General features: G+C 41.6%; 1 protein-coding gene across 1 annotated transcript in view; it reads right to left on the bottom strand.

The window, feature by feature from the left end:
- Positions 1-170: 170 nt before the first annotated feature.
- arhgef37 (Rho guanine nucleotide exchange factor (GEF) 37) overlaps positions 171-13,163 on the bottom strand; it is a 32,377-nt gene continuing 19,384 nt past the window's right edge. The window contains exons 11-17 of the mRNA XM_008277038.1: positions 12,995-13,108; positions 12,662-12,831; positions 11,641-11,788; positions 11,293-11,421; positions 9,244-9,439; positions 8,234-8,403; positions 171-1,998 (exon numbers count right to left, since the gene is read on the bottom strand). Coding sequence (XP_008275260.1) covers positions 1,780-1,998; positions 8,234-8,403; positions 9,244-9,439; positions 11,293-11,421; positions 11,641-11,788; positions 12,662-12,831; positions 12,995-13,108 — 1,146 coding nt within the window. The 3' untranslated portion in view covers positions 171-1,779. The remainder of the gene's footprint in view (positions 1,999-8,233; positions 8,404-9,243; positions 9,440-11,292; positions 11,422-11,640; positions 11,789-12,661; positions 12,832-12,994; positions 13,109-13,163) is intronic.

A 13,163-nucleotide genomic window follows, 5' to 3' on the forward strand; every position in this document is an offset into this window, starting at 1 on the left:
CACACACACACACACACTCATCCGTCAGCACAATTTCATCCCAAACAGATGCAAACACACACACACAATTTGCTCTCTATATGTCTAAGTGTTCCTGTTAGCTCGCTAACACACACACACACACACCCTCTAACGAGAACACGTAGTCCATCTTTTTCAATTCAAGTGTCCTTCTCTCCGGCTGAGGATCATGTGAAATGAGTCGAGGGTAGGCCCACACTTCTCTCTTTTCATTCAGCTCATATGGTCCCAAACTATCCTCCCCATTGTCTCTGGTGCCTTGGAACAAGCCATGACAATTTTCTTCAGTGCAACTTCTAAGATTGTCCTTCAGCCTAAAGTCACAGAAAGTGTCTAAGCTTCCCAAGTGTCCATGAGCAAGACACCAAATAACAACCAGCTGCAGGGCTGCTGCTGTTTCCTTCATTTTTTTTCCAAAAGCGTGTCACATAAGCCTTTTTCAGACATGGAACACAGAATCATGCTGGCTTCATTAATCTGGTAAAGTGAGGGCATTCAGTCATGAGGACACTTTTTCATTAATGTTGCTCACAGCTTCATTTAGACAAACCCACCACAGTAGCACCATATTCATCACTCAACAGGAAAAAACCCGCTTCTATGTCGGGGATATGGATCTCGCTGCTGTTTGATGCTGCAGGGATTTAATAAATTCAGAGGAAAGACTCCTACAAACAGCTGGAAGCAACAAACTAAGCTTCTGTTCCTGTTAAAATCTTGGTGGGAATTTAAAAAAAGATTACTTCATCTTTATGGAGTATCATTAATCTAAGCTGTATGTTTCTTTCAAACAGTTAAGCTTTAATCTTATCAATATTTAAGATTACAGTCTCATCGAGCCCATTAAATAGTTTCTATGTTTTAGCATCACATCTCTCCTCTCTGTGATTCCTGTCTGGTTAATGGAGAGGAGGGCACGTCTGAAAGAGGCTATAAATGACAACGTGGAAAAGATTCTGTACATCAAATACTTTCCTCCTACACTTACATTTTCTGATTGTTTTGCAGATTTACTGTCCACGCTGAAAAAAAAAAAAAAATAGGAGCAATGAATAAATGTCTTCTCTTGCACACATTCAACCAGGAGCTTTCTCACATTTTCTGTCCAGTCATTTCTGATGTTTAGCTCATGTCATGTTAGAGCCAAATGTCAGTCTGTTAAAAAAAAAAAAAAGAAAAGAGAGAGAGACAAACTGAATTTGTCCACAACATTATGCCAAACTTGTGTCATGCTCACTTCAGTGACAGTGTTTTTGGTGCTACAAAATGCAGGATTAGATTTGAATTGATATGCATTCAAGTTAGTACAGGAATGGCCGAAGAGATGGCCAATGACACCTTACCCGCTAAAGCTAAAGGTCGGTGAACTTCACCTTTCTCTTAGTCGACTTTCGAGGTGATTTCAAAAATTCTCACAGGATTTAGGTGTCAAAAAAAAAGCCATGAAAAGATATTTAAAAATTCCAGTTGTCAATTTGAATACAGCAGTCAGCTAACAAAATGTAGCATTTTAGCGCTCACACAGTGACCATTGCATACTCGTAGATTAAGTAGCTGCTCTGATGTCTTTTTAAAAACACGGATTTTGACACTGAAAATAAAAACATATGATGGTCAAGCTATAGTCGCATGCTACCGTTTGAGAAGCAGCCGCAGCTGCATTAGAAAAAATATTGCATTCAAAATACAGTATTGGAAAGATCCTTCTCATACTGCACATGCTGATATATGGCGCCCTACTTCCTTCCTCCGTCCCTCCTAGCAGAAGGGGGAGTAGCCGCTGGACGGCCCTGTCCCCATAGGCATGATTGCGAGGTAGTTGGAGGGCACGTATCCTCTCTGACCGCCTCGTGCCTCCACCAGGCTCCACTCTGGGTTCCCTCGCTTGTCGTGCGGCTCCAGGACACGAACAGGTTCTCCGGCCCGAACAGAAACTTCATGGTTTCCCCTTGCTGTGAAGTCGTAGGCTGCCAACACCTGGAAAATGAAATGCTGGGTGAAATCTCTGCAGCTCATGTTATTTCAAAAGCCCACTAAAGTGTACTCAGTTCATCTATGAGTCCATGTTTGTGCTAAATTCGTTTCAGGCATTAAAGAGACATCATGTTCAGGTTTAGTGGGCAGATGGCCGACGTAAAAATATAACGGCTCCGGCTCTGGCTGTTGCTGTGGCGAAAATATCAAGAGAACAAGAAACTGGTCGACATGTTAGCCATGGATATGAACTATTAGGAGATAAAACACATGCACTTGACATACATGCACTCTACTTGTTAGCAGGTGTGCTGTCGGGATGCTGGATGCTCCCTCGTTGGCAAACTAATGGACAGGCTTGTTTTCATGCATACAATTAGCATGTGAAATGTTTCCTTGTTAGCCGGCCAACATATCTATATACACTTAACAAGCATGTGTTGTGTTAGGATTGGACCTGAGCAATAAATTCAGTACGGATTTAGAGAAAGCCTACTGTAACGCAACAGTGGAACACATTTGATTATTTTTCTATCATTCTTTCATATATGGTTTTACATGCACACGACACATGTTGATTAAATGCTGAAGTTGGAAGCTGTACCAACAAACAAAAAATTCCACATTTTGGTGCAACATGCTAATCTTAGAGTTTACTATCAACAAAAAGCTGAGATTGTTTTTGAGATATCCTAGAAAATGAATGTCTTCACAAAACCTACTGAGCAATAATTAAGATAATTAAAGCTGACTGGAAAAAAAATAAACCAACAAAAACAAGATGTATGTGTACTTCATGGCCCAATATGTACGGCACAGGCATCCGCCCTACATTTCTCTCATTGCTACTAGATAGCACACAGGAAATGATAGTGTAAGTTACACACAACTGTGCAAATGGGAGAATGCACGTACACAGGTATGGCACAAATGTGAACACACACACACACACACACACATACACACGCACACACACACACACACACAATACCACATCCACAAATCATTGTAATATTCTGTGAAAAGGTTAAGCCCACTAGTTATGTCTTGACAAATCCCATCTCATCACCCCCCCCCCCTCACACACATACACAGAATGAAGGCTTCCTAATGAGCCTTGTGTTGGTATGACAGAGTGCCCCAGCAGTGCTAATAGCCGAGTTTAGCCGGCTGCTTGGTGTCATTAACAAACCCTTCACCTCGGCTCACCTCTCAGCTACGACATTAGCTCTGCCCTGACGGTCTACACCAATTAGCATTTAATTTGCATTTTGCCAAGCAGAGACAGCGACGACGAAAATAAATAAATAAAAAAATGTAAAGTGACCGTGGCCGTCGGCTGAAGAGTGATTCGTGTTACGGAGCCGGGCGAACATTCGCTGCAGCTAAGTTTGTGATGGCAATGGCAAAAAAGTCAAGAGGAGTGTAGTGCAGCTAATCAGCAGCTCTTTGTGTTAGTATATGGTCATGACATCATGGCGGTGCCATAAAGGTGGGAGAAAGAAACAGAGTTAATTGAGACTGCCTGCATGTCGCTAAAAGCCAGACTGGAGTGTATGAATAATACTCTTGCTTTGATGCCTAAAAGCTTCACTCCCACTGCATTTTGCAGGATTTCTGACAGACGTAGGAGGAAATCTAAATCTAAATATGGTTATTTCTAATAGAAGTGAAAGAATGAACTTCTGCCTGAAAGCAAGGAGGCTCCTTACACGATGGTAAAAATGAAAATTTCATCTGATCGGCCGTTTTTATCCCGTTTTCTGCAAAGCACGTTCCTCATTTGTAAAGACAGCAACACGCCACTGTAACAAAGTATAAGGGAATCAGAAGTTCTCTTGTTTTAACAAAACCCCTTTCACATCTTAGCTAAATATTCTAGATGTTTCATGGATAAGGCTGTCATATATACCAATATGTTTCGTCTTGGTGAATAATCTTTCTTATTCTGTCAACAGCTTCATACACCACAAATCTTTTTACGAAGAGTCGACGCATCAACGCAACTAAGAAGTATGAACAATTCTACATTAACTTATTAAATTCTAATTATCTTGAATATTTATTTTTAAAGGGCTGCAAGGTGGCTTAGTGGTTAGCATCGTTGCCTCACAGCAAGAAGGTCGACGGTTCGCGTCCCGGTGAGGACACCTGAATCTTTCTGCGTGGAGTTTGCATGTTCTCCCCGTTCAGCGTGGGTTCTCTCCAGGTTCTCCGGCTTCCTCCCACAGTCCAAAAAGGTTAATTGGTGATTGTAAATTGTCCGTAGGTGTGAATGTGAGTGTGCTTGGTTGTCTGTCTCTAAGTGTAGCCCTGTGATAGACTGGTGACCTGTCCAGGGTGTCCCCTGCCTTCACCCTGAGTCAGCTGGGATAGACTCCAGCCCCCCATGACCCTAGTGAGGATTAAGTGGTGTATAGATGATGGATGGAAGGATGGATTTATTTTTAAACTCCGTTAAATTGTATTTAGCGTAAAGATGTTGCTAATAATTTACCTGATAAAAATAACTTGAACAATAAGGTTGAAGACAAAGGACACGTGTGAAAGACGGAAGAAAACATGCTGCACATTCACTGTAGCACCAGATTGCACCAGCCACTTACTGTCCAACAGGATGGAAGGTTGAATCCACCCGAGGAGGCGGTCACATAGACTAGGAGCTGTTCTATGTTGGCAACCAGAGAGCATTGTGGGAGTTTATCTAGCAAAGGGGACCACCACAAAGACTTCTGTGGCATGTAAGGGGTTCTGGTCAAGCCGAGCTGAAGTCATCCAGGACAGTGACTGAATGTATAAGCAGCCAATGAACCAAGCTGCTGCGTTTATGATGAACAGTGCATATTCACCATTTAAATTATCAGCAGACTAAACACTGTCCACTGTTCCTGATTTGTGATATCAACTGAATATTAATTGATAGTGCTTACAAGAATCTGTTTAAAAAATTATATAAATACATAAATATATGATAGAAATTTGCATCCCTGCTACAGCATTTCATTCTGGTCACCTGTGAATGGTGCCACATGCCCTTCCAACACTGTTGTTTTCAACATTCTATTGCTTGTGTTACGGCCGCAGAGCCTCTGTCTTCTCTCTGTGACTCTTGTCTTGCGGGTTTCTGGCTGGGCGGAGCCTCCAATCTGCTAACCTGGTGCACCCGGCCAATCTCACTGAGTATATAAGCCGGCCTGCTGAGCCAGATCGCTCTCTCTTCTGCCACACCCAGCCGGCCATGCTACTGCGTTTGTGTCTCTTTTGGTTTGTTCTGTGCTGACAACATGCACCACACATTGACCACTGCACTCATCCACCCTCGCACACCACTGACGCTCACAATCACACCTCATGACTTTGTTTTAATAAATAGCCTTATGTTATAGTTGAACCCACCTGTGTGTTTTCTCCTTTGTTGCGGCTTAAGAGCCAGTCGTAACACTTGTGTTACTCACTCGTGATGGATCATGATTGTTTTGGCCACGTATAACAGCGGTGAGCTACTGCATGATTGATATGTATGTGAATATACTGCTAAACATAACCAGAAAAAAAAATCTGATCTATTACCTTGTCTGTGAATAAGATTTCTGTCTAACTCTTTGACAATGGTGGTAAATACAGGAACTCCAAATGACATGTTGTGCGTTTAACATATTAAAACAACGTACCCTCATTTAGTCATTGTAGTGAAGAAAAATGAACACTTTGGTTAAAATCAGAGGAAGAGTTCATCTGTGCTTCAAGAGAGGACATAGCAGCCCACATGAAGGGTAGCGGAGGGGCTGAAGTCCATCTCAGCTCACACTGGGTAAACAGGGGGGTCGACTCTGGACAGGACAATAACACCAACACTTTGTCTCAAAGCAACTCAAATCACAGAGAAAGCTGCTGTGACTCTTAACGTTGCTGCTTCATATCCTACGGTTGACAATATGGCTTCATGATCTTGGAAAAAACATGTTTTGATTTTGTATGATACGAGAAAATACAAGAATTTTCCCCAGATGGCATGAATAACCCTACACTATGATTAAGGTGAATGCCTCTGTATCAAGAATATGAAAAAATAATTTAACCAACACCGAAAAAGGCTGCTTGTAATGTTTCGCAATTGGTGTAACATTAACAAACACATCCAAAGTAGTTTTTTTTTTTTTTTTGCATTGGATAGGTATTTCCATACAAGACGTCGCAAGACGTTACTTTTTGCAACAAAATCTTCCTTTTTAGTGTTTCTCGCTCATTTTGCTGAGCACATATGGAGCCTGCATGTCAACAAACTCTGTCTTGTAAATTAAGTTTAAAAAAAAGAACTCTGTGTATCTAAGAATCCTTAAATCAGACTTATGTTTTTATAAAAAACGAGAGCCATGTGAGTTTTCTTTATGTATCAAGCACCTCTTGCAATCTGACTATTGTTGTATTATTTACAACCTATTTGATCGTCACATGATATCTTAATCTCTCTCAGTCTTTAACAAAAGAGCAGAATTATTATTAATATTTTCTGCAGTGGACAACAGCAGTTTGGCTCAAAGGACAGAATAAAGTGAAAATCTGTGTTTCATCTGCAGTGCTGTGGACAGAGCCGGAGGGTGTGTACGTTTTGTGTATGAGCAGACTCAGGGTCGTGAGGGATGAACATGAGTGTGGAAGGGGGAGGAAAAACTGCCTATATAAGGTCACTGGAGCAATCACTCACTTTAACAGGCAAGGCAATATGAAGGCATATCTCTCACACACACACACACACACACACACACACATGCAAGCACACACCTAAATCTCCCTCGCCCTCTCTCATGTGCACTCAGTCACATAAACCATCACAAATTTACAAGCAGCGACACTCCCCTCTCACACTCACATGTGCCACAAATGTAAATCAATCTTGCAACACGCTTTATCTCAGCCCGCAGCCCTGCGTCGCATAAATTAACGCACGGCCCTTCGCAAAGCAACCCACTTACAAGGTTAAACAGCTAATTATGGACCTTCCCATTAATAACGCACAAACACGCGCACACGCCGGCACGTCTTTCCGTCTTTGCGAGAACACGAGCTGAAAAAATGAATTTCTTACGCCCTCTCTAGAACGTTAATTCCCAGAACTAAATGCCTAACCCCAACCCTTAGCCCAACTTAAATTGTCAAGTCCTCGTATTCCAAAACGTTCTCACTACCAAGGTGAAATCTGGTCCTCACAGCGATAGACATGCAACCACAAACACACACAGACACACACACACACACACACACACACACACAGACACACAGAGTCAGGCATGTGACAGATTGATGCGTCCACTGGAGAACGCTGTCACATCGATCAGTCAATTCTTCAGACACGCCAACGCTGCAACATTTAATTTAAGGACTTAAACGCACACACGCTCACGTTTTGGAGTCGGATGTCAGATAATTTAAATGCTTAGCAACGAGCTGAGATCCACGTCACGAACAGTTTCATTCACATTTAATCCTTTCGCTTAGTTGCCAACGCAGGAAACATTTTGACTTCTGGTTGGATGTTTTTTTTTTTTGTAAGGTCTTAAATTTAATCTTTAAATTAATCAGGTAATTAGTTGGAGTGTATATTACTGTTGGTTCGTAACTGAAACATTTAAATTAGTCGGGTAAATTTACACGATTAGTAATATTGTAGGGCTTAAACTTTTAGGCTTAACTTTATTTAGATTTTGGATAATTCTGTTGGCTTTTACCTTTCGTGTTTAAAGTAAAAGTTAGGTCAAATTAACAATACTCTGGGATCTTAACCCTTCTTATTCGACTGCTGGAAACTACTGCTTTATATGTGCTACATTAATAACGGTGACTCGATGTGACTAGTTTCAATTCTCACATATGAGTTAAAAGGAACACGCATAAGTTCAGGCTTTTTCAGTTTGCTGTTGTCCTCCAGTTTTCATGGCCGGGTCCTTCTAGCCCTCCACTGTCAATTAACTGCCTCTCATTGTAAACCTCACAAGAGTCTTTTCCAAAACCTTTAACAACCACAAACTAAACCATCCATTCATTCAGGTTCAGCAGTTAACCAAGGTGGCTTTGAACTTTAGCTACACACATACCTCCTCCCTGTTTTCTGTCGTTATTATGATTGGGGTTTTTTTTGTCTTTGGTGGAGGGCTTTCATCATGATTTTTTTTTCACGTTTTGTTGTTGGTGACATGTGATCGTGGCTATGAGTCAATCTATAAACCAATCGATGAGTTACCTGGACGCAAGGCTGCCTCATGACTGTCAGTGGCTGGCTCTGTGGGGTGTACGAGTGTCTTCTGACTCCACTCATGCCTTCCGGCAGGGTCAAGTGTGGCGAGGGAGGCGGTTCCTCTGCTGGCTGGTGATATCGAACGAGCTTCGAGTTAGGAACGTAGCCTCTCCTGCCTGCAGGCGACATACACAGGTTAAGACTGAAGTGGTCCACGTAGACGATAAAAGTGCTTCACTTATGTATACGTGTTGTGTAGAAGAATGTCATATTTTTTTCTGGTTTTCAAGTAAAAATTAAATATGTAAGATAGCTAATATTACCAACATAAAACATTTATTCTAACTTAAATAATATAAAAACCAACAACTATTAACAAAAGCAGAAACTCTAAGTATTACTCTTATTTGACTATCAATGTTAAGGAATAACAACGATACAAATTTACCTGAATAACTTAATGATTAAGGTTACAAACCTAAACTCCTGTAATTAAAAACAAATGAATGGTAGCCTAGCCTTTATCACAGTTTGAAAGTTGGTGGACTGTAATAACAGCAATCAACCACAAGATGGCCCCAATGTGCTGCATTTAAACAAAGCTGCTCTGATGTCACAGGTTTTTCTACACAGAGGTCAACATCGTACTTGGTTTAACGCTTAGCTTCAGGCTTCCAGGCATGTCTGTATGTCTCATATTCACCACAAATCATACAAGGTATAAAACCACTGAGTCATAGTTCTTCGTCCCAATATGTAAATGTTGATAGCAATTTGTTTTTGAGCAATTTCCAACACATGTCACTCTTTTTCTGCACTCAAAGTCTGTAAATGACTCCTGCTAGATATTGTTTGTACAAGCTGGGTCACAAAAACAGCTGTAACCAGAATTACAGGCATTGTCTTATACAGCTGTTACCCTGGACAACAGCAAAAAACAGACCATGAGCCTGCAGGATTAACGTGGTAATCATTTTTATAGCAACATAGCAGGGTTTTGTTTTTGTAACTTTTACCTCCTGCATCAACCAGCCACCGTCGTTTGTCTCCTCGGGTGTCGGCCTCGCTGATCACAGCCACCAGCTCCCCCCTAGTCAGGTTCAGGTCCAGGTCCCGACTGCCCACCACTGTGGTCATCACCTGGTAGATCTTTCCAGAACCATGCTTGTCGGTTAGCTGCTTCAGACGGCGCTGAGAGGACGGGCTCAGAGGCTGACAGGAGGAAAATGTGAAAAAGCAGAGAATGTAAAGTGAAATGCATTGAAACAGAATATTAATTAGAAAAGCAGGAGAACAGAATATTACGTGATAATGACATCACCATGAACCTATTTAATTCAAGCTAAGAGTGTTTGTCAGCTTGTTGGTGTCACAAACATTAAAATGCACAGGATTAACCAACACACACCTCTGTTTCAGGAAGGTAGGTATGTAAAAAAAACAAAAAATCATAACAAATGACTCACCTAAATGGACTACCAGGTTAAAAAGCATTAAACATATCCTGTTATTAAATATGGGAACACACCGGGAAATAATTCAGAAAGTTGCAGAACGAGAAGACGTGCATTCAGAAACTTCTCACCGATGACTTATTTGTAATTCCACACAAATGACAATACGCTGTAATCACAATGATGATTTGGCAAATTCTTCAGCCGGAATAACATGTTGGGCAGCACAGCTGACTTATCGCCTGTCTGAAGTTATTACCGTAACCTCACACAAAGCACGACATGACTGTACATCCTGCTCTTTCAGCGGGTTATTTATGAAAGTTGCTCGACGAGTTTGAAAGAATGTGACCCACTTCAAGTTCATCTGACAGGCAGCAGAACAGGAAGAACAAGCGGCAGTGACACATGTCAAAGGAAAGCTGCTTTTAGCCAAATTATTTCGAGAAACATGCATAACGATCACATGTCAGGGGACGGTGGATCATAAAGCAAACACTCGCAGGAACAAAAACATGCAAAGTGCTTTTGTTCTGTTGTTCTACGCTCACACTAGTAGCCTACTATTCTGGAGCGGTGTTTTTTTTTTTAGCAAACCACCATATTATATTAGGAAAACGAAAAGACGGGTAGACATGAGTCTTTAAGGTAACTTGTTGTTGGTGGTGCTACATGAAAATCACACAATTAAGTCTAGTTGTTGCTGCTAACTTCAGGCATTCTTGTTAAAAATTCAAGTGCAAACTTAGCGTTCGTCAAGTCAAACATCCCCCCGGTCAGTTTGTTAAGTCACAGTTTACTGCTTGTACGTATTGTTGTTCTTTGAAATAGGCTTTGATGAGGCATGCGCAGAAAAAATCTATTGCACTGTTAACCCAGTGAAACTTTTTCTTTTGGCACAGATCAAGTGTCAAGTGCAGCTGTTAGTAGACAAGACAAAGGACATTTAGAGGATCCACCAGTAGCGTTTCAGTCTGCTGTATGGAAGCGTTATGCATTTACCCATGGTGGAAAAAAATGTAATGAAGACATCAGCTGAGAGTGTTCCTATGACTAGGAATAAGTGTTTATGGTACATATGTTCTTAGTCAGAACTTTGCCAAGGCAAACATTGGTTAACTATTTATGCTTAAAAAAAGATAAGAATGTTGAAACTGGCATCTCTCCTGCTTTACCAAATACTTATGAAAATTTGAAGGAGGCTCCACTGAACCGTGACCCCAACCTGAGATATGAACCGACTATGAATTCATTCCACTCCTACTGTTTAACTGTCCAACAGGACGGTTGTCTCCTGCAACGCTTTGCACAGCATTTTATGTACCAACTGAAGAGCTTGTTGTGTTGTATAAATGTATTGTCTTGCATGTGCCGACGAAAGAGTTCAAATTTCCTGTGTGCTTGTTGTGCTCCTCTTGAAGAAAGGAAATGTGACCGAGATCAGGTGTCCAACGACAGCTGGTTTTGTTGACTGTTGCGTTAATGGTATTGTTAATTTACGGTCTGTTAATCGGCATCGGTGTCTGAGGACTACAACCTGAACAAACAAAACACACGAGTAATTCACCCAGTGAAAAACATTATGAAAAACAACGTAAATTGAACTCCAACCTGCACGACTGGCGCGTTCAGTGTGTCCTGCACAGTTTGACACAAAGTCTGCAGCCTCCTCGCACCTTCAAGCGCTGCAGACTCTGCCCACTCCCAGAATGCAGCGGGATGGAGGGAGCTGTGAGGGAGCTGGAGATGGAGCAAAAGAAAGAAACACTGCATGAAAATTGAATGTAACCTTTGAACACAATTAATGATTAGCTCATCACTGATTGGCGCACTTGAAGACACCTTGTGGTTTTCTCCGCTGCAGTAACAAGTTTTCAAGTAATCTCAGCAAAGTCTTGGACAGCACATCGATCAAAACCTGGAATCGTTTTTTTCTTTACAACATTATCTGTGTAGTACCTGTTGTGCGAAGCTCTGGAACAGCTGCTCCATGTCTGAGGCGAGGTCTTTATGCAGACAGCTGAATGTCCCCAACATGCTCCAGATCATCTGCAGAGCCAGACCGTTAAACTGAGGAAGCTCGTTAAGGAGCAGCGTGTTCATGGTCCTGAAGGGAGGAGAGGGGGCAGCAGGAGAGGTGAGACGTTGGGTTTTAAAGACAGAAACAGGTCATTGTGATACAAACATGATACCTGAATGAATTCACAGTTTCCTAATTTTATTATTTAAAAATGCTCTTTAAGCTTAATTTCAATGCTAACGTTGTCACAGAGGGAGATACTTAAATTGGAGGCTAATTACTCCTTATAAAAGTTAAACTGAACTAAACTTTAATGACTGAGGTGGGTTTCAGTGTTTTGATCAGGACTATTGTATAGATGGATGCTAAGGGTGCAACAGGTCACAAAACTCAGATAATATCATAGTTTTTTGGGTAACAAAAATAAAATACGATCAGATTGTCACTGTCAAGAGCGTTCAATGTTCATGTGACCAAACAGCTTTTGTATCTTGTCACTGCAACTTCCCATCGAGATTTAAGGACTTATTTCTTTCCAAGGCCGAGGTATGTCTGTAGCGTCATTTTTATGTTTGGCTGCCTGACAGCAGGATTCCGCAAAAGCCACTGGGCCGAATTTTATGAAAATTAGTGGAAAGATGGAGCATGGTTAATTACATTTCGGTGAATCTGCGTCACTTTCTGTAAAAGTGTGAGAAAGGGCATTGGCCTTGTGCTGTCCACTGTTTAAAAAGTAACAGCTATAGGAAACCTGTATTTCACACTATGATGGTTAGTGTTAGTTCACATGTTATCTAAGCTGTAGATGGGGACCCACATGGTTCATGGATCAACTAAGCTCAGATACACCACTAACGGATGCCTTAACTCTGTGGACTAACAAGGTGATCCTCAGTTAGGCAGACTTGACAAAAGCAACCCTATTAAAGCATGTCATTTTCAAACAATCTCTTCCTCTACCTGTATGTGTTTGCCACAGCTTGTTCCTCGTAGCTCAAATTGGATTTGGCCTCTATCACTTCATAATCGAGAAGCTTGTCAATTCTCTTTCTGATCAGGTTCCTTGGGCCCACCAGGAGGTCACGGAGTGCACACAGCGGCTTGTGGATCAAAGTTCTCATCCTCTTTTCCTGGAGGGAAGGAGGAAAAAGAGTGATCCTGGACACAAATGACTTTTTGTTTACAGCATCAGTAACTTCAGACCGGCTGGCTCCGTCGTTGGCATTGCTTTTGGTTCCTGTGTCTATTTATACTGAAGGAAAGCATCTGGCTACTTCCTTACAAATGACTTACAAATGTTGGAATGATCCACTGTCTGAGGGCAGTGGTGATCTCCTTGTAGCAAATAGGTGCCTTCTCTCCATCCATATCCAAGTCAAACTCTTCAGTCTTGCAGGCCAGGAACGCCTACAGACCAACAACAAACAGCTGAGTATTGTGCTGCAGGAAACTGTGAGTACAC

Source organism: Stegastes partitus, unplaced genomic scaffold (genome assembly GCF_000690725.1).
Source record: "Stegastes partitus isolate 25-593 unplaced genomic scaffold, Stegastes_partitus-1.0.2 Scaffold87, whole genome shotgun sequence".
NCBI classification, from domain to species: domain Eukaryota; kingdom Metazoa; phylum Chordata; class Actinopteri; family Pomacentridae; genus Stegastes; species Stegastes partitus.